Source organism: Lissotriton vulgaris, chromosome 6 (assembly GCF_964263255.1).
Source record: "Lissotriton vulgaris chromosome 6, aLisVul1.2, whole genome shotgun sequence".
NCBI lineage: Eukaryota > Metazoa > Chordata > Amphibia > Caudata > Salamandridae > Lissotriton > Lissotriton vulgaris.
The window spans coordinates 1029505029-1029526887 of record NC_141694.1 but is presented as its reverse complement, the minus strand read 5'-3'; the positions used below and the strand labels follow the sequence as shown (position 1 = coordinate 1029526887).

At 47.6% G+C, this 21859-nt stretch overlaps 1 protein-coding gene across 1 annotated transcript in view; it reads left to right on the top strand.

Annotated features, from left to right (window-relative positions):
* The first annotated feature begins 1896 nt into the window (after nt 1–1896).
* Nucleotides 1897–21859, top strand: part of DACT2 (dishevelled binding antagonist of beta catenin 2) — a 158204-nt gene continuing 138241 nt past the window's right edge. Inside the window, exon 1 of the mRNA XM_086927095.1 lies at nt 1897–2417. Within this exon, the coding sequence (XP_086783221.1) occupies nt 2184–2417 (234 nt within the window). The 5' untranslated portion in view covers nt 1897–2183. The remainder of the gene's footprint in view (nt 2418–21859) is intronic.

Below are 21859 nucleotides of genomic sequence, written 5' to 3'. Positions count from 1 at the left end.
ATTTGTCAACCAATGAGCAAGTGACTTGTTTATAGGCTGGTTTAGCTAGATTAACATGATGGCATATTATTTCATTTGTAAACAAATGCGTTCTCTGTATTTCATATCAATGAAATCATTTATTTATGAATATGGTTTTGCCTTTGTAAACGGATGTTGCTACCTGCCAGGCATATATTTAATATTGAACCCTTCCATTGTGTTATTTGTGCTTTCATTCCCAAACTGGTTCTCATGCGCAGTGAGAGGATATGGTTGCTGCGACCCTTAACACCCCTAGCACCAGCTCACTTGGTCCTACTGGTGACTGGCCAGGGATTCATGAGTACAGCGCATAAACTGGATTAGGGCATAGGTGTAGCGAGACTGGCCTGAAGATTGAACGGGTGGATAAGAACTCGGAAATATTATAAAACAAAGTGTACTAATCTACAAAGTGTTGGCAGTTGACAAGTTTATTTTGGTTAATAAAAATCAGAAATGTACACATCAAAAAACAATCGAATAAAATGATTCACTGAAATATAAACCAATAACCTTTCAGGGCAGCAGTATCACTCAGTATTCTCTTGCTCTCTTGCTTCACATTGTATCTCTCTTATCTTACACTACCTCTTCCACAAAACCAGATATATAGAGAAAATGGCACAATTCAAGGTAACACAAAGTCGAATTTACTATTTCAGTTCAGTCAAACAAGATGGGCAGAACATTACGGCAGAGGAAACTACACCCCGTTTGTAGCTTGTACTGTTGGACGATTTTGAGGTGGTAGGGAAATGTGAATTTCCCAGGGAATTGCAGCAGGTCCCATTTGTTAATTTTGAAAACACCAGGAAATACACTCTTTTGCGGATATTCACAGACATTGCAAATGGATTACCCACCTTAAATTCACAGAATAATTTAGTTTGAAAACGTTGGTAGAACGTTTTCATTTAACGTGGCAAGCGTTTAGTCAAGGGGCGTTAGAGAAAGAATTTCTATATGTTGATTTTTTTTTCATGTAGAGAAAACACGAGCAAAAAAAAGCGTGCGCAATTGCACATTCAACCGTAAATTTGCGGATTGTCCTTAATCGACACACGCGAGTATGACTATGGTGGTGACTACAGGAGCATGCCCGGAAATTCAAGCATCTACAGAAAGGTTAATCTGTGTAAATCAGAGTCGCAACTCTAAAACGTGTGGACTTTTCCACACAGGACGAGGAACTGTGAGGCAGAAAGACAGAAGAGCAGCGAAAAATACAGCGAGAACTTTAATAGAGGACTTCTATTGAAGAGTAACAAAATGGTGTGCAAAGCTCTTGGTAGTAGCCAGGTAACATTTGTACTGACATCTAAAGCGACTGACCGGCTATTATATTATGTATGCATTAAGGTGAGGGGCTGTGGCGCTCTCTTGTCTTGGGCGTCCTTCTCTCTTATATAACACTTTCAGAAATAAACAAATCAAACAAATGTACATTTTTATAACCTGCCATTCGCATCTGACTGGCGAGTTCCGGGAGCTAAAGGTCACCTGGAATTGTTTGCATCCCAAAGACGTTAGAGTGGTTGCCTCCCAACCCCCTACGGCTTCTGGCCCCACGGGCTGAAGACAGCAAACATATCAAGACTGAGCCTGTCTTCCATCTAAACCTCCCTGAGTGAATGAGAATACCCCCCACAGCTCGGGCCTGCAGGGAGCGTTAATCTCCGGCCCAAGGTGTGGATTAGGAGAGCAGGCAGACTGGACGGAGAGGCGGCGTGAGCGGGCAGGGCGCTGAGGGAACACAGGTATGGCTGGCCCGAGGTTAACCTCGGGCGAGTCACGCTGTAGGGGCGGAGTTTACTACACAAAACACGTCACGGCCTGCTAGAGAGAGCTGTCCTGGGGATTCAGATCAGACACTTACTGAGCCTCGAGCTGTATCTTCCTGCCCTGAAACCCTGAGCGCAACCATTATCCGATGCCTACAGAGCCTGAGTCTTTCTGCCCTTTCCTCGGTCCCCTCCTCCGATCTTACTTTATATCTCTCTCCTTTTGCTGCCATCTGGTGCCCCTGTCTTTTTCATTGCGCTCTCTTCACCCGTCCCGTAGCTTTGTCCTTCTTGTGTGGTGTACCCTTGTCTGCTCTCCTCACCCCTGCCCCCGCTGAAGGAGCCTGCAATGCCTTGGGGCCGCGGTTAGAGGCGAACATGCAGCCGGGGTGCATCGCGGGCAGTGGAGGCTTGGACCGTGGACGCTTAGGGGAGAGGCTGCAAGCTGCCCTGGCTGGTCTGCGGGAGCTGCACCTACTTCGAAGCCGGCAGCAGGCACTGGTGACCCGGGCACTGGCGATTGAACCGGCCGCCGGGGCCCCCGTCCAACTGGGGGGCAGCAGCGAAGAACTGCGGCTGGAGTGCACTCTAAGTGCCCTCAGGGAGCAGCTGGTGAGTACCCTGGAGAGGAGGGCTTGGGGCGCACATACAAACTAGTGATCGGTCTATGTATATCAGTGTTAGAAGTGGGTGGGAACGGAAGGGCACGGCGTGCCCCTACTTTTAAAAATGATGCTAGTCCGTTCCCCTACTTTTTGTTTTTAAAAAAGCGTACCTGGAACTTTATTTTTTTCCCTGTGTGGTGCAACATGCACATTGAGGAAGGCCTCTGCAGTGCACCTGACTTCCTCCCATTCCCTGCAGAGTGACACTGAAAGGGCCATCAGTGTAGCATAGCGCAAAAAACGGCTATCTCTGATGGCCCTGCTGCTGCCGTGAGCCCGTGATTCACACCTCTTTTTGTGAGGACGCTGCCTGCCTGCCCCCACTGTGAACAATACAAAGGTCACATCAGGTTACTTTGGTGCCAAGCAGACTGACGGACGCCAGCTGGGAAAGAAGAAAAAGGCTTTACTGAGGACTTTGTGACTTGATGTAAATCTGCTGTCCAGCCAGAACTGAAAAGCTGACCCAGCCCTATTAGCCTCTCCTGGAAATTATTCTCCGTGCCTGCCCAGAGGTCCCAGGCCCCTCCTTTAAGGCTCTGCTCTTTTCTCTGTATAGGGACCTGCAAGAGGAGCCTGGACTGCCTCTGAAGTTGAACTCCACAAACATCAAGTAAGTTGGGAAAATAAAATACCTGGTGCTTTAAAAAAAAAAAAAAAAAACGGAAAATGTTGAATGTTTTATCTGCTGTTTTTTATCTTATTTTTTTTCAATGTGTATTGCCCAGTAGTGCGGGTGTGTAGATCTGTGTCTAATAGGCTGGGTAACAGAGTTATTTTATGTTAATGTATATAGCGTGCCTTGTTAATTGCACAAAGCAGCTTGGGAATCATAAGGTGCATTACGAATTTAGAAGTACCTAAATATGTCCACATGTGGGTGCACACAATTAAAAAAACGTATACATGCATGAAGAAATACAAGCATGAGTAAGGAAATGAATGCACGTCTACACAGATAGCGCTTTAAGTGCGTCGCTACTCATAATATCGCTTGAAGTGCGTTGCTACTCATGGACTCAAGGAGCCGTTGCCCATAGACACTGTAAATGCCCATTCTTCAGGCGGTGTGCCCTTTGGGTGCCCCTTTAAACCCAGGGCCTGAGAGAAAGGGGTAAGCTGTCTCGAGCAGCGTGATCTATTTTATGTGACCTTTTCTTTCCTGTTGCTGGCTGTAAGCAGTGTCCTGTTTCTTAAAAGACCCTTTCTTTGAGCCTTGGCATAGGCAATAGGTCTCGCTTTTGGGACCTTATAAATATTTAGTTATGCAGCACAATATCCTTAGTGCAACAACATCGACTGTTGCATTGCTAAACACTTATAAAGTCCCAAAGGCGAGACCTATTGGCTATGCCAATGCTTGTTCTATTTTGCACTCACTCTTCAACATTCAGTATCACATTCTCACTCGCACTCACTCTCACTTTTTAGGGCTCGGGCCTCGCCTTCCACGAAGTGGAGAGGCGGAGCTTGCGAGCTCTTTAGTATTTAGAAAAAAAAAATTCAGAAAGGGCTCCGGCTGGCAAATGCCTTAGTTTTTTATGGCATCTGCCTAGTGATTCGTCTTCGCTGTGCTGTGTATTTAGTAGCGTTGACGTGATAGGCTGTAAGTAATTTACGCGTGCCCGATGTGGCATATTGTGTGCGCGAACGAGCACGGAGAGTGATTAATCTTAATTAGGAGCTGTCAGAGTACCCGTGTAATGCAATCCAGATGTGCGCGCGTTCACCATCTAGCATATAGTCGATGAGTCGTCCACATTGCCTCCCCCCTTGCACCCCTTCGCCTTTGGCAGCGCGCAGACGGACCTGAACAAGGCCGGTTTTGTTTGGAAAAATTTTACTTCCCCGGACATTCTGTGTAGGGCTGTTTACATCGGATGAAAGCTAGCATCCAGCCAGGCAGAACGCATTCGTGGAGCGCTTGTGTTCAGCAGACATGTGATTTTGTTTTATATATATATTTCCTGGAAGCTACATATATGTGTCTGTTTGTAGAAATGCATCACGGGGTGGGGGCTCAGGTCGTCTCTCAGCAGTTGACTTGGGCAGGGGGGGATAATGAATAGCAGAGGGGCGTTGCGGGGAGCAGCCGCGCAGTCACCCGTTCATAACAAAAGGCCCCGACGCTCCCTGCAGGGGAGTCGGGCTGTTTGGGAAGGAGCGCTGACAGAGATGCTGCACGGGGTGGGGCGAGGCAACAGGAAATGTGTTCTCTTTAGTCCTTCGCCCCCTGCGGCTATGGTAATCTGTATATTAACATATAGGACTTGTTACCTCACTAATGCATTTCTTTAACCGCCTTACCAGAGGCTTCCTGGGAAACGCGGTCAAGGTGTTTTTTTGAGTGTTGGGGGAGGCGAGGGGGCGGGGTGGCAGGCCCTCAAGTTAAGATGGGCTAATTTGGATGGCGACATCTTGTGCTTTCTGTGGTCTGAACCTCAGTGTCCTGTCGTGAACTTTCACTGCTCGTTTGACACCAGTGGTCATTACATTGTGTAGCCTTTTCTGCTCTCCCTTCTGGCTGTACTTGGGAGTGTCCACAGAGGCCATTGCGTTACACTTTTTAGCACACGCCATAGTTCTGGGGTAGCTGCTCTTAAGTCACGAGGTCTTCTCCAACGTGCCTACGCATAGGCATATCTTAAACTACCCCACGCACCCCATTGGTTTATTATCCCAATTGACCCCCAGCACAAACACCATACACTTGCAGCCCTTATGCTTGAAAGATGTCTTTGTAATAGTTTTTGTTAAGGGCAATTTTAAGATGATTTAAATCCAATAATACGAGTAGAACATACCTAAACAGACTAGGTAAAAAATTCTACTAAGAACCATGTTCCAGTGAAGAGTAGTTTTAGACAGTGATCTATTGTTCAGTCTGGTCTGATACCTCAACAGTGCTCCCAGCTTTCATGCAATAAATGTGAATCGCTCTAAAGGGCTTGCACCAGCTTTTTCGGAGGTTAACACATGGTGTTGGCAGTGCACAGATTTCTCTACTACCACCAGTACTAACAGTACCACGACCACCAGTACTACCACTACCAGTACTACCAATTCCAGTACCACTACTACCACCAGTACTACCACCACTAGTACCACCACCACCAGTACTACCACTACCAGTACTACGGGCAGCAGCACCACCACCACTAGCACTACCACTACCGGTACCACCACCAGTACTACCACTACCAGTACCACCACCACCAGTACCACCACCACCAGTACCACCACTACCAGTACTACCAACACCACCAGTACTACCAGTACTACAGCCACCAGTACTACAACTACCACCACCACCAGTACTAACAGTACCACGACCACCAGTACTACCACTACCAGTACTACCAATTCCAGTACCACTACCACCACCAGTACTACCACCACTAGTACCACCACCACCAGTACTACCACTACCAGTACTACGGGCAGCAGTACCACCACCACTAGCACTACCACTACCGGTACCACCACCAGTACTACCACTACCAGTACCACCACCACCAGTACCACCACCACCAGTACCACCACTACCAGTACTACCACCAGCAGTACTACCACCAACAGTACTACCACTACCAGTACCACCACCTCCAGTACTACCACTATTACCACTACCAGTACCACCACCACCACCACCAGTACTACCAGTAACACCACCACCAGTACTACCACTACCAGTACCACCACCACCACCAGTACTTCCAGTACTACCACCATCAGTACTACCATTTCTACCACCACCAGTACTACCACTACTACAGCCACCAGTACTACCACTACTACAGCCACCAGTACTACCACTACCACCACCACCAGTACTACCACTACCACTACCACCAGTAATACCAGTACTACCACCATCAATACTACCAGTACTACCACCACCAGTACTACCACTACTACAGCCACCAGTACTACCACTACTACAGCCACCAGTACTACCACCACCACCAGTACTACCAGTACCACCACCACCAGTACCACCACCACCAGTACTACCACTACCAGTACTACCACCAGCAGTACTACCACCAACAGTACTACCACCAACAGTACTACCACCTCCAGTACTACCACTACTACCACTACCAGTACCACCACCACCACCAGTACTTTCAGTACTACCACCATCAGTACTACCATTACTACCACTACTACAGCCACCAGTACTACCACTACTACAGCCACCAGTACTACCACCACCACCAGTACTACCACTACCACGACCACCAGTACTACCACTACTACCAGTACCACCACCACCACCAGTACTTCCAGTACTACCACCATCAGTACTTCCATTACTACCACTACTACAGCCACCAGTACTACCACTACTACAGCCACCAGTACTACCACTACCACCACCACCAGTACTACCACTACCACGACCACCAGTACTACCACTACCACTACTACCACTACCAGTACCACCATCACCACCAGTACTTCCAGTACTACCACAATCAGTACTACCATTACTACCACTACTACAGCCACCAGTACTACCACTACTACAGCCACCAGTACTACCACTACCACCACCACCAGTACTACCACTACCACTACCACCAGTACTACCACTACCACTACTACCACTACCAGTACCACCACCACCAGTACTTCCAGTACTACCACCATCAGTACTACCATTACTACCACTACTACAGCCACCAGTACTACCACTACTACAGCCACCAGTACTACCACTACCACCACCACCAGTACTACCACTACCACGACCACCAGTACTACCACTACCAGTACTACCAATACCAGTACCACTACCACCACCAGTACTACCATCACCAGTACCATCACCACCAGTACTACCACTACCAGTACTACGGGCAGCAGTACCACCACCACTAGCAGTACCACTACCAGTACCACCACCAGTACTACCACTACCAGTACCACCACCACTAGTACCACCACTACCAGTACTACCACCAGCAGTACTACCACCAACAGTACTACCACTACCAGTACCACCACCACCAGTAACACCACCACCAGTACTACCACTACTACAGCCACCAGTACTACCACCACCACCAGTACTACCAGTACCATCACCACCAGTACTACCACTACCAGTACTACCACTACCAGTACTACCACTACTAGCAGTACCACAACCACCACCACTACTACCAGGCTAGCGATGACAGCGCATATCTACAGGATAGCAATGACAGCGAATATCTACAGGCTAGTGAAGCCAATGCATATCTACAGGCTAGCGATGACCGTGCATATCTACAGGCTAGTGAAGCCAATGCATATCTACAGGCTTGCGATGACGGTGCATATCTACAGGCTAGCGATGACAGTGCATATCTACAGGCTAGCGATGACAGAGCATATCTACAGGCTAGCGATGACAGTGCATATCTACAGGCTAGCGATGACAGTGCATATCTACAGGCTAGCGATGATAATGCATATCTACAGGCTAGCGACGACAGCGCATATCTACAGGATAGCAATGACAGCGCATATCTACAGGCTAGCGATGACAGAGCATATCTACAGGCTAGCGATGACAGTGCATATCTACAGGCTAGTGAAGCCAATGCATATCTACAGGCTAGCGATGACAGTGCATATCTACAGGCTAGCGATGACAGAGCATATCTACAGGCTAGCGATGACAGTGCATATCTACAGGCTAGCGATGACAGAGCATATCTACAGGCTAGCGATGACAGTGCATATCTACAGGATAGCAATGACAGTGCATATCTACAGGCTAGTGAAGCCAATGCTTATCTACAGGCTAGCGATGACAGTGCATATCTACAGGCTAGTGAAGCCAATGCATATCTACAGGCTAGTGAAGCCATAGCAATGACAGTGCATATCTACAGGCTAGCGATGACAGTGCATATCTACAGGCTAGTGAAGCCAATGCATATCTACAGGCTAGTGAAGCCATAGCAATGACAGTGCATATCTACAGGCTAGCGATGACAGTGCATATCTACAGGCTAGCGATGACGGTGCATATCTACAGGCTAGTGAAGCCAATGCATATCTACAGGCTAGTGAAGCCAATATATATCTACAGGCTAGTGAAGCCATAGCAATGACAGTGCATATCTACAGGCTAGCGATGACAGTGTATATCTACAGGCTAGCGATGACGGTGCATATCTACAGGCTAGTGAAGCCAATGCATATCTACAGGCTAGTGAAGCCAATGCATATCTACAGGCTAGCGATGACAGTGCATATCTACAGGCTAGCGATGATAATGCATATCTACAGGCTAGCGTTGACAGCGCATATCTACAGGATAGCAATGACAGTGCATATCTACAGGCTAGCGACGACAGCGCATATCTACAGGATAGCAATGACAGCGCATATCTACAGGCTAGCGATGACAGAGCATATGTACAGGCTAGCGATGACAGTGCATATCTACAGGCTAGTGATGACAGAGCATATCTACAGGCTAGCAATGACAGTGCATATCTACAGGCTTGCGATGACAATGCATATCTACAGGCTAGTGATGACAGTGCATATCTACAGTCTAGTGAAGCCAATGCATATCTACAGGCTAGCGATGGCAGTGCATATCTACAGGCTAGCGATGACAGAGCATATCTACAGGCTAGCGATGACAGTGCATATCTACAGGCTAGCGATGACAGTGCATATCTACAGGCTAGCGATGACAGTGCATATCTACATACAGGCTAGCGATGACAGTGCATATCTACAGGCTAGCGATGACAGTGCATATCTACAGGCTAGCGATGATAATGCATATCTACAGGCTAGCGACAACAGCGCATATCTACAGGATAGCAATAACAGCGCATATCTACAGGCTAGCGATGACAGAGCATATCTACAGGATAGCAATGACAGCGCAAATCTACAGGCTAGTGAAGCCAATGCATATCTACAGGCTAGCGATGACAGTGCATATCTACAGGCTAACGATGACAGAGCATATCTACAGGCTAGCGATGACAGTGCATATCTACAGGATAGCAATGACAGCGCATATCTACAGGCTAGTGAAGCCAATGTATATCTACAGGCTAGCGTTGACAGTGCATATCTACAGGCTAGTGAAGCCAATGCATATCTACAGGCTAGCGATGACAGTGCATATCTACAGGCTAGCGATGACAGAGCATATCTACAGGCTAGCGATGACAGTGCATATCTACAGGCTAGCGATGATAATGCATATCTACAGGCTAGCGACGACAGTGCATATCTACAGGATAGCAATGACAGCGCATATATACAGGCTAGCGATGACAGAGCATATCTACAGGCTAGCGATGACAGTGCATATCTACAGGCTAGTGAAGCCAATGCATATCTACAGGCTAGCGATGACAGTGCATATCTACAGGCTAGCGATGACAGAGCATATCTACAGGCTAGCGATGACAGTGCATATCTACAGGCTAGCGATGACAGAGCATATCTACAGGCTAGCGATGACAGTGCATATCTACAGGATAGCAATGACAGTGCATATCTACAGGCTAGTGAAGCCAATGCTTATCTACAGGCTAGCGATGACAGTGCATATCTACAGGCTAGTGAAGCCAATGCATATCTACAGGCTAATGAAGCCATAGCAATGACAGTGCATATCTACAGGCTAGCGATGACAGTGCATATCTACAGGCTAGTGAAGCCAATGCATATCTACAGGCTAGTGAAGCCATAGCAATGACAGTGCATATCTACAGGCTAGCGATGACAGTGCATATCTACAGGCTAGCGATGACGGTGCATATCTACAGGCTAGTGAAGCCAATGAATATCTACAGGCTAGTGAAGCCAATATATATCTACAGGCTAGTGAAGCCATAGCAATGACAGTGCATATCTACAGGCTAGCGATGACAGTGCATATCTACAGGCTAGCGATGACGGTGCATATCTACAGGCTAGTGAAGCCAATGCATATCTACAGGCTAGTGAAGCCAATGCATATCTACAGGCTAGCGATGACAGTGCATATCTACAGGCTAGCGATGATAATGCATATCTACAGGCTAGCGTTGACAGCGCATATCTACAGGATAGCAATGACAGTGCATATCTACAGGCTAGCGACGACAGCGCATATCTACAGGATAGCAATGACAGCGCATATCTACAGGCTAGCGATGACAGAGCATATGTACAGGCTAGCGATGACAGTGCATATCTACAGGCTAGTGATGACAGAGCATATCTACAGGCTAGCGATGACACTGCATATCTACAGGCTTGCGATGACAATGCATATCTACAGGCTAGTGATGACAGTGCATATCTACAGTCTAGTGAAGCCAATGCATATCTACAGGCTAGCGATGGCAGTGCATATCTACAGGCTAGCGATGACAGAGCATATCTACAGGCTAGCGATGACAGTGCATATCTACAGGCTAGCGATGACAGTGCATATCTACAGGCTAGCGATGACAGTGCATATCTACATACAGGCTAGCGATGACAGTGCATATCTACAGGCTAGCGATGACAGTGCATATCTACAGGCTAGCGATGATAATGCATATCTACAGGCTAGCGACAACAGCGCATATCTACAGGATAGCAATGATAGCGCATATCTACAGGCTAGCGATGACAGAGCATATCTACAGGATAGCAATGACAGCGCAAATCTACAGGCTAGTGAAGCCAATGTATATCTACAGGCTAGCGTTGACAGTGCATATCTACAGGCTAGTGAAGCCAATGCATATCTACAGGCTAGCGATGACAGAGCATATCTACAGGCTAGCGATGACAGTGCATATCTACAGGCTAGCGATGATAATGCATATCTACAGGCTAGCGACGACAGCGCATATCTACAGGATAGCAATGACAGCGCATATCTACAGGCTAGCGATGACAGTGCATATCTACAGGCTAGCGATGACGGTGCATATCTACAGGCTAGTGAAGCCAATGCATATCTACAGGCTAGCGATGACAGTGCATATCTACAGGCTAGCGATGACAGTGCATACACTCACAAGGAGACCACAGCCAACTGAGGTGCAATCTTCTCCCACTCACAAGAACGACATCACAGGCAGCAGCAGTGCAAGCTTCTTACACTCACAAGGAGACCACAGGCAGCAGAGGTGCAAGCTTCTCACACTCACAAGAAGGACATCACAGGCAAGTGGTGCAATATTCGCACACTCACAAGGAGATCACTGGCAGTACACACCACATGAACACACTCCATAACACATAGCAGCAATACATTAGCATTTACAATGCCATTAGCTCAAACTCAAATAAATCCGAGCCCGATTGCATTTCTAATGCTTGTTCCTACTCTGATTACCTCATTCTAACTTACAGTTTCACTTACTCTACGTGACTCATTCTCACTCACTTTCATCCACATACACTCTTTCAGTCATGCTCAGTAACATTCAGGCACTCAATCATTCGCACCCACATTTACTTACTCACACTCATTCTTCTTTGCAGGACACTTGAATACATATTTGCTATACTATGTTTGAGCAGCTAGTTGGCTGACATGAATATGAAGGAGCCTTTGTGGGTTTCCATGAGTCAGATCAGATTATCTTGAAGAGTTCTGTACATATGTGTTCTGAGCCCTGCATGACACATATGTACACAAGGAGCCCTATATTCATGTCCTCAATGTTTGAGACACAAAAATACACATTGATTTCTGAACAATGAGAGTAAAAGCGTTAGGGTAACATGTCTTTCCTGCTTATATTTTGCATGCTTTACATAATTCTGCATTCCCTATGAGTGTTTGATGTTTCCAGAATGTTGTTACTTTTTTCAGGCAGTGCATCATTTGAAATAAGACACATCCAGTTGTTTATAATGGGGCAGATTTGGGTCGTAGATGAAGACAGTGCCAGTTTCACTCAGTGGGGCCGAAGGGTGTTTGGTGGGGGTAGGATGTGGCACTATGGCCAGAGCTACAGAATTTGGAACTGGGGAACCTGGTTCAGCCTTCATGTCTAGTCCATCAGACCACTCCTGAGGGAGCACATTCCCATGATAGACCTTAGAAGGCCCCACTAGACCTTAGCAGCCCTGGTCACTTAGCACCAGCAGGTAAACTCGCCTGGTGGCCAGTGTTGGTTAGCCTTGAAGCTCTGTCCACCATAATCCATACTGAAGTTCACCTCCAGTCTGGCGGGCAGGCCTACAAAGCAGCAAACCCTAGAGCAGCAGTGACTTTGTCACTGAGGTCACAGGACCCTTGAGGCCACTCCACCTCACTCATTGGTGCCTCCATTGGTCTTGTTCCAGTAGTACTAATGCAATTCACCAGGGATTTGCAATGCAGAATTTGCCTACACACCAGACAAAGGAGCATGTTTTCAAGGGCCTTGCGTCATGCTTGCACCTTGCTATGTGGTACATGCACAATGCAAAGCTCCAAGTCATGTTTTAAAGCCACGTAAAGCCACTTTGCATGTCTTTAAACAACTTCATAGATATTGAGTAGTGCAACGCAGCACAAACTGCTGCATTGCCTTACTGTGTGCAAGGGAAGTGTTGCGGTAGGTGTTGCATGGGAGATTGGTTTTGTAACTGGGGACTGGTTTTGCCACAATGCTGCAAAATCGGCCCCCAGTAACAAAACCAGCAGAACTGTGCAGCATTATGACTCACTCTTAAAAACGCATAAATCACTGCAGAGTTCCTTGTAAACCCAGTAGTTTGCGCTGCCCCAGGGAAGGCATAGCTTCGAGAAATGTCTTTATTTCTCCTTGTTTTTTCCTCTTTCAAAGTGTGCTTCATTCTGCAGCACACATAGAAAGAGGAAAAAAAATATTTTTGTGCAGGATGGTGCCCCTTCCTGTACAAAAGCAATCCTGCATGCAACGGAGGCACCCTTGCACCATGGGGCAAGTGTGCCTGCCTTGGCGCTAGGCTGTCGAAATGGCACCAGCGCAGGGGGAAAAGACAGGAATGCACCATATTGGATAAATACCGTGCATTCTTGCCCTTTCCCTGTGATACACTGCAGTGCAGCAAAGTAATTTGCTGTGCTGCCCAGCTCCACTATTACCCTCAATGAATATGCCCCTAAGCTCACAAACTTCTTGGTCTCTCTGCTTCATACACACGCACTTTTAGCATGTGCTGCCTGCTTTGAGGCCACTGCAATTATGCAGCAATGGAGGACAACATTATGTTGCAGTGTTGACTAAATTATGCAGCAAAAAAGACTGCAGTGCCATTTTCTGATACTTTCTTTTTTTTACATTTTTACACATACTAACAGTCTCTGGAAAGCTTTCGCCTCATTAATCCCAGTGTAACATGCAAATGCGGCGGTGAGAAAGGTGACCAGTCAACCTTTGCACACAGCCTTCCACTTCACAGCAACACAATTCACGTTGTTTAGTAACTTTTGTTCCATTAAACAACTTATATATTAAACCTCAAATAAACGTGTTTATCGATTGTTTGAATTAAATAGCGTTATAAGCTGTGACTGGTCAGTGAAATGCCAAACATACTAAAAATTGGTATATTTTGCTATTTCTAGCCACACCTCCGACTCCGCCCACTAATCCAATCCTCTGCTTATTCCTGCTCCCTGAGTCTCTGCCCACAGTTCCCCTACTTTTCTTTCCCCACTTCGACCACTGATGTATATAAAGTAGCTTGATTGTCGATGCGCCAGTAGAAACTATAATAAGCTCGGGTCATCGTCGACAATGCAGGTGAGTAGGACAAATAGATGCCCCATCAGCCTTCATCCTTATATTATTTTCCCAGTGTACTGGAGCTTTTGAGGCCGGTTTTAGGGCAGGGTCAACTGCTGGCGCTGCTGGCCCTTTCTCCAGCTTTTCTACGCAATTTAGAGGTGGCACACTAGTTATTACTGTAAGGGGGAGGGGGAGAAATAGAGAGGAAAGAACAGAAGCATGGTTAGTTTGAGCGTTTGTGATTTTAGAGACGTCCTGGTTTCTAGACCGTGGTCCTGATAATGGAGAGGCAAGCGGCGGCCAGAGTGGCTTCTGAGGCAATGCCCATCTGGGGTCGGATCCTTCATACACTCATTACCCACCTGAAGCCGTTGCTGCTTCTCCCGATCCTTTCACTGACTGTTTGGTATAAAGTGCTGTATGGGGCTGCTCACTTACGTCAGTGCTTTCACCTCGAGCGATAACAATCAATCAAATTCAGCCAGTGTTGAGGGCAGAATATTCAGTGCCCGTAAAAGCATTAAAGGAGGCTTTTCCCATGACCTAGTCACAAGAGGTTTCTGTCGTAAGAAGTGGAGCGTTGCAATTCTGAAATAACTGAAGTGCGGAACGGTATTCAGGATAGTTTGGATAGCTTACTAAAACTAGTTGCCCAATGTGTGGGCGAGCAGCAGGTAGAGTGGCAGTAGGTTCTAGGCACTTCAGAGGCTCTTTGTACGCCAATTGTTGGTGTCTTTTACTACGCCACCAGGGGGGTAGTTTGCCTCTTTTCGTTGGTCCCACTAGGGCCCCTTAACATGCATTCTACACTACTGACACCAGCAGAGGTATAAGGATGTACAGACACCTATACACTACCCATACCGTCTTTAGTACACACGAACACAATGGAATTTCACTGTGGGGTTTAAAAAGTTCAGGGTTCAAGATATGAAGGGCCGATTGCACCCCAGTTATGGGTGTCTTCTACTGGCTTACCCGAAGGACCCGACTGGGACCATTCATGCTACTTTTATTATGGTCAATCGAATCCTTGCTGTGTCACTGTGTGTATACATCATGGCCAATACAATCCTGCCAGGCGCAGTATGTATGACGTTCCTGGGGTTAAGGGGAGCATTGACTCACTCAGGACTTTAAGTGGGATTAAAAAACTGGTAGTCTCTCAGAGGGGGGTGGCCTACGTAATTAATGGCACGTCTTAAAAACACCTAAGCTAAAAATCTGTGCTTATCATAGGGTGCCACCTGACTGGTATTTTGATGTTTCTGTCATTGCTTTCAGATATATGATGCAACAAGTAACATCATACCTACAAGTCAGGACTATTTGCTCTGTCAATGGTTGTTTGTTCCAAAAGATAAATAAACAGCAATTATGGCTTGTATAAAATATTGAATGAGCTTGCACTTAAAGCCCTGGTGAAACCACGAAAATGTTGCTGCTCCTGAGTTTCAAAAAGAGAAGGGAAATCCAGAGAGAACATGACTTAAAGGATTTCCCTTCTCCTACAACGCTCATCTGTCATGACGTCATGCCATAATTTCTCCACTAGTGAGAAGTGTGAGGTGAGCACGCGCGCCTGCTCTCACTGCGTCCGCCTGTGCCAGGGCACAAAACAGAGCCCGATAGATACACGTTTTGATGCCTCCTTTAAAAAAAAGAACTGCCGTAGCTCGGCGCCGGTGAGACCCGGCCTACTTAAGGACCTCGATTCACTTATAATCACAAGTGCAAAAAGCCTTTTTGAGTGTTGAGTTGAGTTGCACTCAAAAAGCCTTTTTTGAGTGTTGAGTTGAGTTGCTCAGGAACAGGGTTATACACGAGTGCATAACCTACCTACATCGCTCTCTAATCAGCGCCCCCAAGATAACCGTATATCCGCTTCTCCCCTTCTTTTATGGGAAAACGTGTGGTTTTTTTTTATTACTTGCACTGAAAAAACATGCCGTGGAGATGGCAACCCGATTTCCACTCCAGAAGGGGCAAGACACACGAGATGATTAACCCGTACGTGGGTGGGGACGGTTTTTAAATTACATTCTCCAGTGACTTCTAGTTAATTCCCTCCCCCCTCCCGCTGAGGGTGTTAGACAGGACCCAGCTACAAATCAGGTGTGAAAATCCAGAGGATGTGAGTTTTACGGGAGAGCTTTCTCCTGTCGCTTTGTGGGTGGGACCAGCCTCGAGCTTCAGCGCAAATCGGCTAAAATGCGTGTGGGGGCGTACATTTTTATAAGAGAGGGACTAACCAAGGACATACACCGTTGCCAGCCGTCCATCTATTTAATGTGTACTATGCACTCTCTTTAACAGAGAAGGAAGACGGACACAATAAGCATGTGTCATTAGTACTTTAGCTTCCTATTGGGAGAAACTGTGACACAGTGATGAGACTTTCTGAAGTACCTCTCCCTGTTGTTCTGGATAGGTATTTTTTTGCATTTGAAGAACTCGTGTAGTACTTAGCGGTAAACCTAAAGGGTCAGCGTAAACGGCGATAAAAGTGTCCCTGGAAGGGATATTGAACAATGCTCGCCCACCCTGGAAGAGAATGGGTATGAAATGGAATATTTGAGCAAGTCCATATGCAGCTGCCGAATCTGTCTTTGCACAAAACATCAGAATACCCAGACAAAATCTTCACAAACATTCAATCTAAAAAAATGCCATTAGGTTAGTCCCATGAAGTATAAACACAAGTTAAACAAGCATTGGAAATGCAATAGGTCTCGCATTAGAAAAGTTGGATCTATTGGTTTTGTAAATGACAATTTTATTTTTATGTGTTGGTCTTGAAAATAGCAAAATGAATAGCTTTGTCATTAACAATGCCAATACTTTTAACTTTTGCAAATGTGACACCTATAGCATTTGTAATGCAACATGTTTTGTATGTACGTGACTTAGACTTATGTTCAGTGTATTTTATTGTGTCGAAAATCCAAGAACGGAGGTGAAATATTAACATTTTTGTGACAATTGTAATAAAGCTTGAAACATTGAGAGAACATATTTGAACCAGTTGTTGTTGAATAGTTGCACAGAGTGATGCTGTGAGGGTGATAGATAGAGTGAGTGGCGATAGATAGATAGATACATAGATAGAGTGAGTGGCGATAGATAGATAGAGTGAGTGGCGATAGATAGATAGATACATAGATAGAGTGAGTGGCGATAGATAGATAGAGTGAGTGGCGATAGATAGATAGATACATAGATAGAGTGAGTGGCGATAGATAGATAGAGTGAGTGGCGATAGATAGATAGAGTGAGTGGCGATAGATAGATAGAGTGAGTGGCGATAGATAGATAGAGTGAGTGGCGATAGATAGATAGATAGATAGATAGATAGATAGATAGATAGATAGATAGAGTCCGATAGATAGAGTCCGATAGATAGAGTCCGATAGATAGAGTCTGATAGATAGAGTCTGATAGATAGATAACCTTGACTTGGAACTTGATACCATTGACACTGCCATTGCCCTCCTACCCTCAGCAGTAGTCTTGATGGAAGCAGCAGAAAAAAAGTAAAATCGCTCTAAGAACCCTCTTTAGTTTTTTTTTTGCATTTTCCCCACTTCACAAGCAAACAGGAGGCTGTTGGGGAATCTTAGGGTTGCTGGAGGCCAACCTTGTTTGGTGTTATGTCACTTCTGTCATTACAGAAAGAACAGGTGATAGATGCAATGCTGAAGAAATCCAACATTCACCCCCAGTCATAGATCTAGGTTAATTCCATTGTTTTGGGATTTAATATGGGGACAGTCAATTCAAGCTAGCCTGGCTGATGAGGGGTATACCCCGAAACCGGTCCCAGGATGCTTGTTTCTGGTCCGGGGAGGACCTGGTCTGGCAGTTCAAGCTGAGTAGCAGGGTCGAGATTGATTTGCACATGGCTAGGTTCAAACTGCGGTGGCAGATGAAAACAAACGATAAAATAAACACAGATCTGTGACTGGGTGTGAATGCTTGATTTGTTCAGCTTTCAGTCCATCATCTGTTCTTTACACTTCTGCATTTGTAAACAAAATGATATCAATGCAATTTTTTCCCCAGATATGCTAATAATGTCGCCACAATTTCTCTCTGCTTTTGCATGCTGTCGTCCATGTGTTGTGTTGGTTCTTGTAGATTTTTCAGGGCGTTTAAGGTGATAGGCGAGGAGGCATTTTGGATTAACATATCTCCTCTAATATATGTTGAGCGCTTTGAAGCAAAACACACGCGCTTTAGACAGCAAATGTAAAAGTAGTCTTGAACATTTTGCTGAGAACTTCTAAAATATGTACGAATTCGAGTGTTTTTTAAAATAACATTTTAATGTATTTTTAGAATGCCAACTTTTCCTCACATAACTGGTCTCATAAAAAAGTTCAACGGTTTTACAATGGCTTCTTTCATACAATTTGGGACGACAGTCCAAACCATTGCATTTCAGAGGAAGTGCTCTTGCCGCTCATTTGGAATGTGGTTTGGTTGACAAGGTCTTGAGCAAGGGTTGTTCCTTTTCTAGTAGTTATCAAAAGTCTAAGACAAAAACTTTTTATGGCGCCCACAGCGACTGGGGTAGTGACCGAATAAACACAATGGGGGGGGGGGGGCAGGCGGTCCTGAATAAGGGGCTTATGTCCACTGAGTGTCCCGAGAGCTGTGGCGAGACCGGAGTGTCACAAATCGGCGCTTTTGGCCCTTCAATTTTAGGGCCTTTCTAGCATTACTCAGAAACCTGAAACTTTAGGGGTAGGTTCAAGACACAAAAACAAATAAACAAACCGAATTTCTGGCTCGGTGAATCTGAGGCGATAGTAAGAGGGCATGGCCGAGTGCGCCCTACCCACACCACTCTGTCTGTCCCACCTCCCCCAGTCCCAGTGAGCGTTACAGGAAAATGGCACTCAGTTAAGAGTTACGGTCACGTAATTGGGGCACACCAGTAGGTGAGGGGGGGAAGCACTGACACGGACAACCAAAATGTGTGAAAAAGGCCGCTTTATTGGAATCAGGTGCACCTATAACAATGTCCCACCTGGCCGGTTAAATACCTAGCCAGCCCAAAAGAAGCCCAAATAGCCCAACCAGCCCAAAAACGCCAGCTACGGCGAGCCCCGGGTGTCAAGCTTCCCCCCCCCCCCTCCCCTGGTGCCCCAAACTTCCCCAGGGGGGCGAGCCTCCCGCTGGTCGGCCACCCCCCCAAATCCCCATTGGGGCACACCAGTAGGTGAGGGGGGGGGGAAGCACTGACACGGACAACCAAAATGTGTGAAAAAGGCCGCTTTATTGGAATCAGGTGCACCTATAACAATGTCCCACCTGGCCTGTGCCGAACAAAACTACTGCTCACTAAATAACAACTGCCTGACAACCCCGCACCCCCACCCCTAAATTTAACCCCAACATTGCAACTGTAATACAACACATCCGCTCAGCAACCTACCCCTCTACTGAATGCCACAGTGACCTCCATGTTTTTCCCCCCGTCTACCATACAGTCCCAGGCCTCCCGCAAAACCACCCTATCTCCTTAGGAAAGCGCCCCCAGTAAACGCACCTGTTCCAGCGACAGCACAACTTTAACCCTAACCAGTGCACCATCGACCAACAAAACCCCTCATGACCAGGACCAACCCCCCACCACCCCAAAACAAAAAGGGGAACAGAATTTAAAGGGAGGGTGGGCGGGACCACAAAAACTGTTTACGACCCTGGCTGCTGTGTCACTGCACCACAAACAGTGTGCAGTGACACGAAATGGCCGGTTAAATACCTAGCCAGCCCAAAAGAAGCCCAAATAGCCCAACCAGCCCAAAAACGCCAGCTACGGCGAGCCCCGGGTGTCAAGCTTCCTCCCCCCCCCTCCCCTGGTGCCCCAAACTTCCCCGGGGGGGCGAGCCTCCCGCTGGTCGGCCACCCCCCCAAATCCCCATTGGGGCACACCAGTAGGTGAGGGGGGGGAAGCACTGACACGGACAACCAAAATGTGTGAAAAAGGCCGCTTTATTGGAATCAGGTGCACCTATAACAATGTCCCACCTGGCCTGTGCCGAACAAAACTACTGCTCACTAAATAACAACTGCCTGACAACCCCGCACCCCCACCCCTAAAGTTAACCCCAACATTGCAACTGTAATACAACACATCCGCTCAGCAACCTACCCCTCTACTGAATGCCACAGTGACCTCCATGACCTCACCCCCGTCTACCATACAGTCCCAGGCCTCCCGCAAAACCACCCTATCTCCTTAGGAAAGCGCCACTCGAAGGTCGCTTACGAGTTTCGACCCCCGCCCTAGGACTCCTGCCTCCTGGGATACCTGAGCACCCCCAAAGCCCCATCCAACGCCTCCTTCAGCTGGATTATGTACAGCACCATGCCATACCTGGACAGGTGAACCCCATCCTCCCGGAAAAAATATATTGCGCCATAGCGCAACTCCGGGTGCTCCATCCTCCCCACCCCCTCCCTGGCACAGAATTCCCGCATCTCCCGATTGATCTTCCTCCGTGCCCTGTCTATGGCTCCTGGGCGCTCCGCCCCCTCCACACCCGCCTGGGAATAAACTCCGACCATATAATATGGCAGCCCGCCCATTGCTTCTTAATTTCCCTCAGGTCCCTCTTCATCTGCTTGAGCAGCACCAACCCCTTGCACTGCACCAAAACGTTCTCGCCCAGATGAATCACCACCACATCCGGGCACACCCCCCCTCTCACCACCGTGTTCAACAAGGGCAATAACTCATGCCAACGCCTACCCCCTTTTCCCCTCCAATGACAACGGTACAACCCCGCATCCAATCCCAAATTGAGTGTCCGATGCCTGTCCCACTCCGCCTGTTCTGCCCTCTTGATGAATGAATGTCCCACAATATATACATTCAGAACAGCCACTTCTGGCCCCGCCACAGCACCTGCAAAGACACACATATCAAAATCGGGCATCACTGTTACAACAACCCCTCAGCCTCCCTCAACCGCACATACGTCCGGTAACAATCCGACTTCCACCGACCCACCCTCTGTATCTCTTCCTTACCCCCACCCCTCCGTGCTGCCTCTGTTGCCGCCACGATCCGAAAGGAATGCGTCCCGAAAGCCAGAGGGTCCTCACCCATGTACCGCAGGGCGCGCCGCAGAACCTACAAAACATGAGACGCCGTCACTCCATCACCCCCACCCCGGCCAAAAACCTCCCCCCTCCTTCTCGCCACTGCCTGCCATCAACCTCCTACCCCATGCCGCCGGGCACACCCCCTCCCGTCCGCCCAGTCCCAGTACCACCCAAGTCCCGACCCCCCGCTGGTCCGTCTTCGAGCGCCGCAAACGCACCGCCACCTCCTGAGCTTGCACCTCCACATCTCCCCACAACACCCCCCGCCTCCCCTTCGCGCCCAGCAACTCCGACACTCGAAACGCCCCAAAGAAAAGCCAGGACATCAAGGTAGAAAACCCCACCGCCTCACCTTCATCCCTGCACACCGCCGGGAGCGCGCCAATTACTCCTTCCAGCAATTCCACCGTGATGGGACGGCGCAGCCGCACCTTCGCACCCCTTTCTCTCGTCCACCCCTCCAGCAGCCGGGTCCCCAGTTCTCCCGCCGACGGGGGGTACCCCCACCACAACTTGCCCATGAACGCCACCGCCGACAACTTGCCCGCAATCG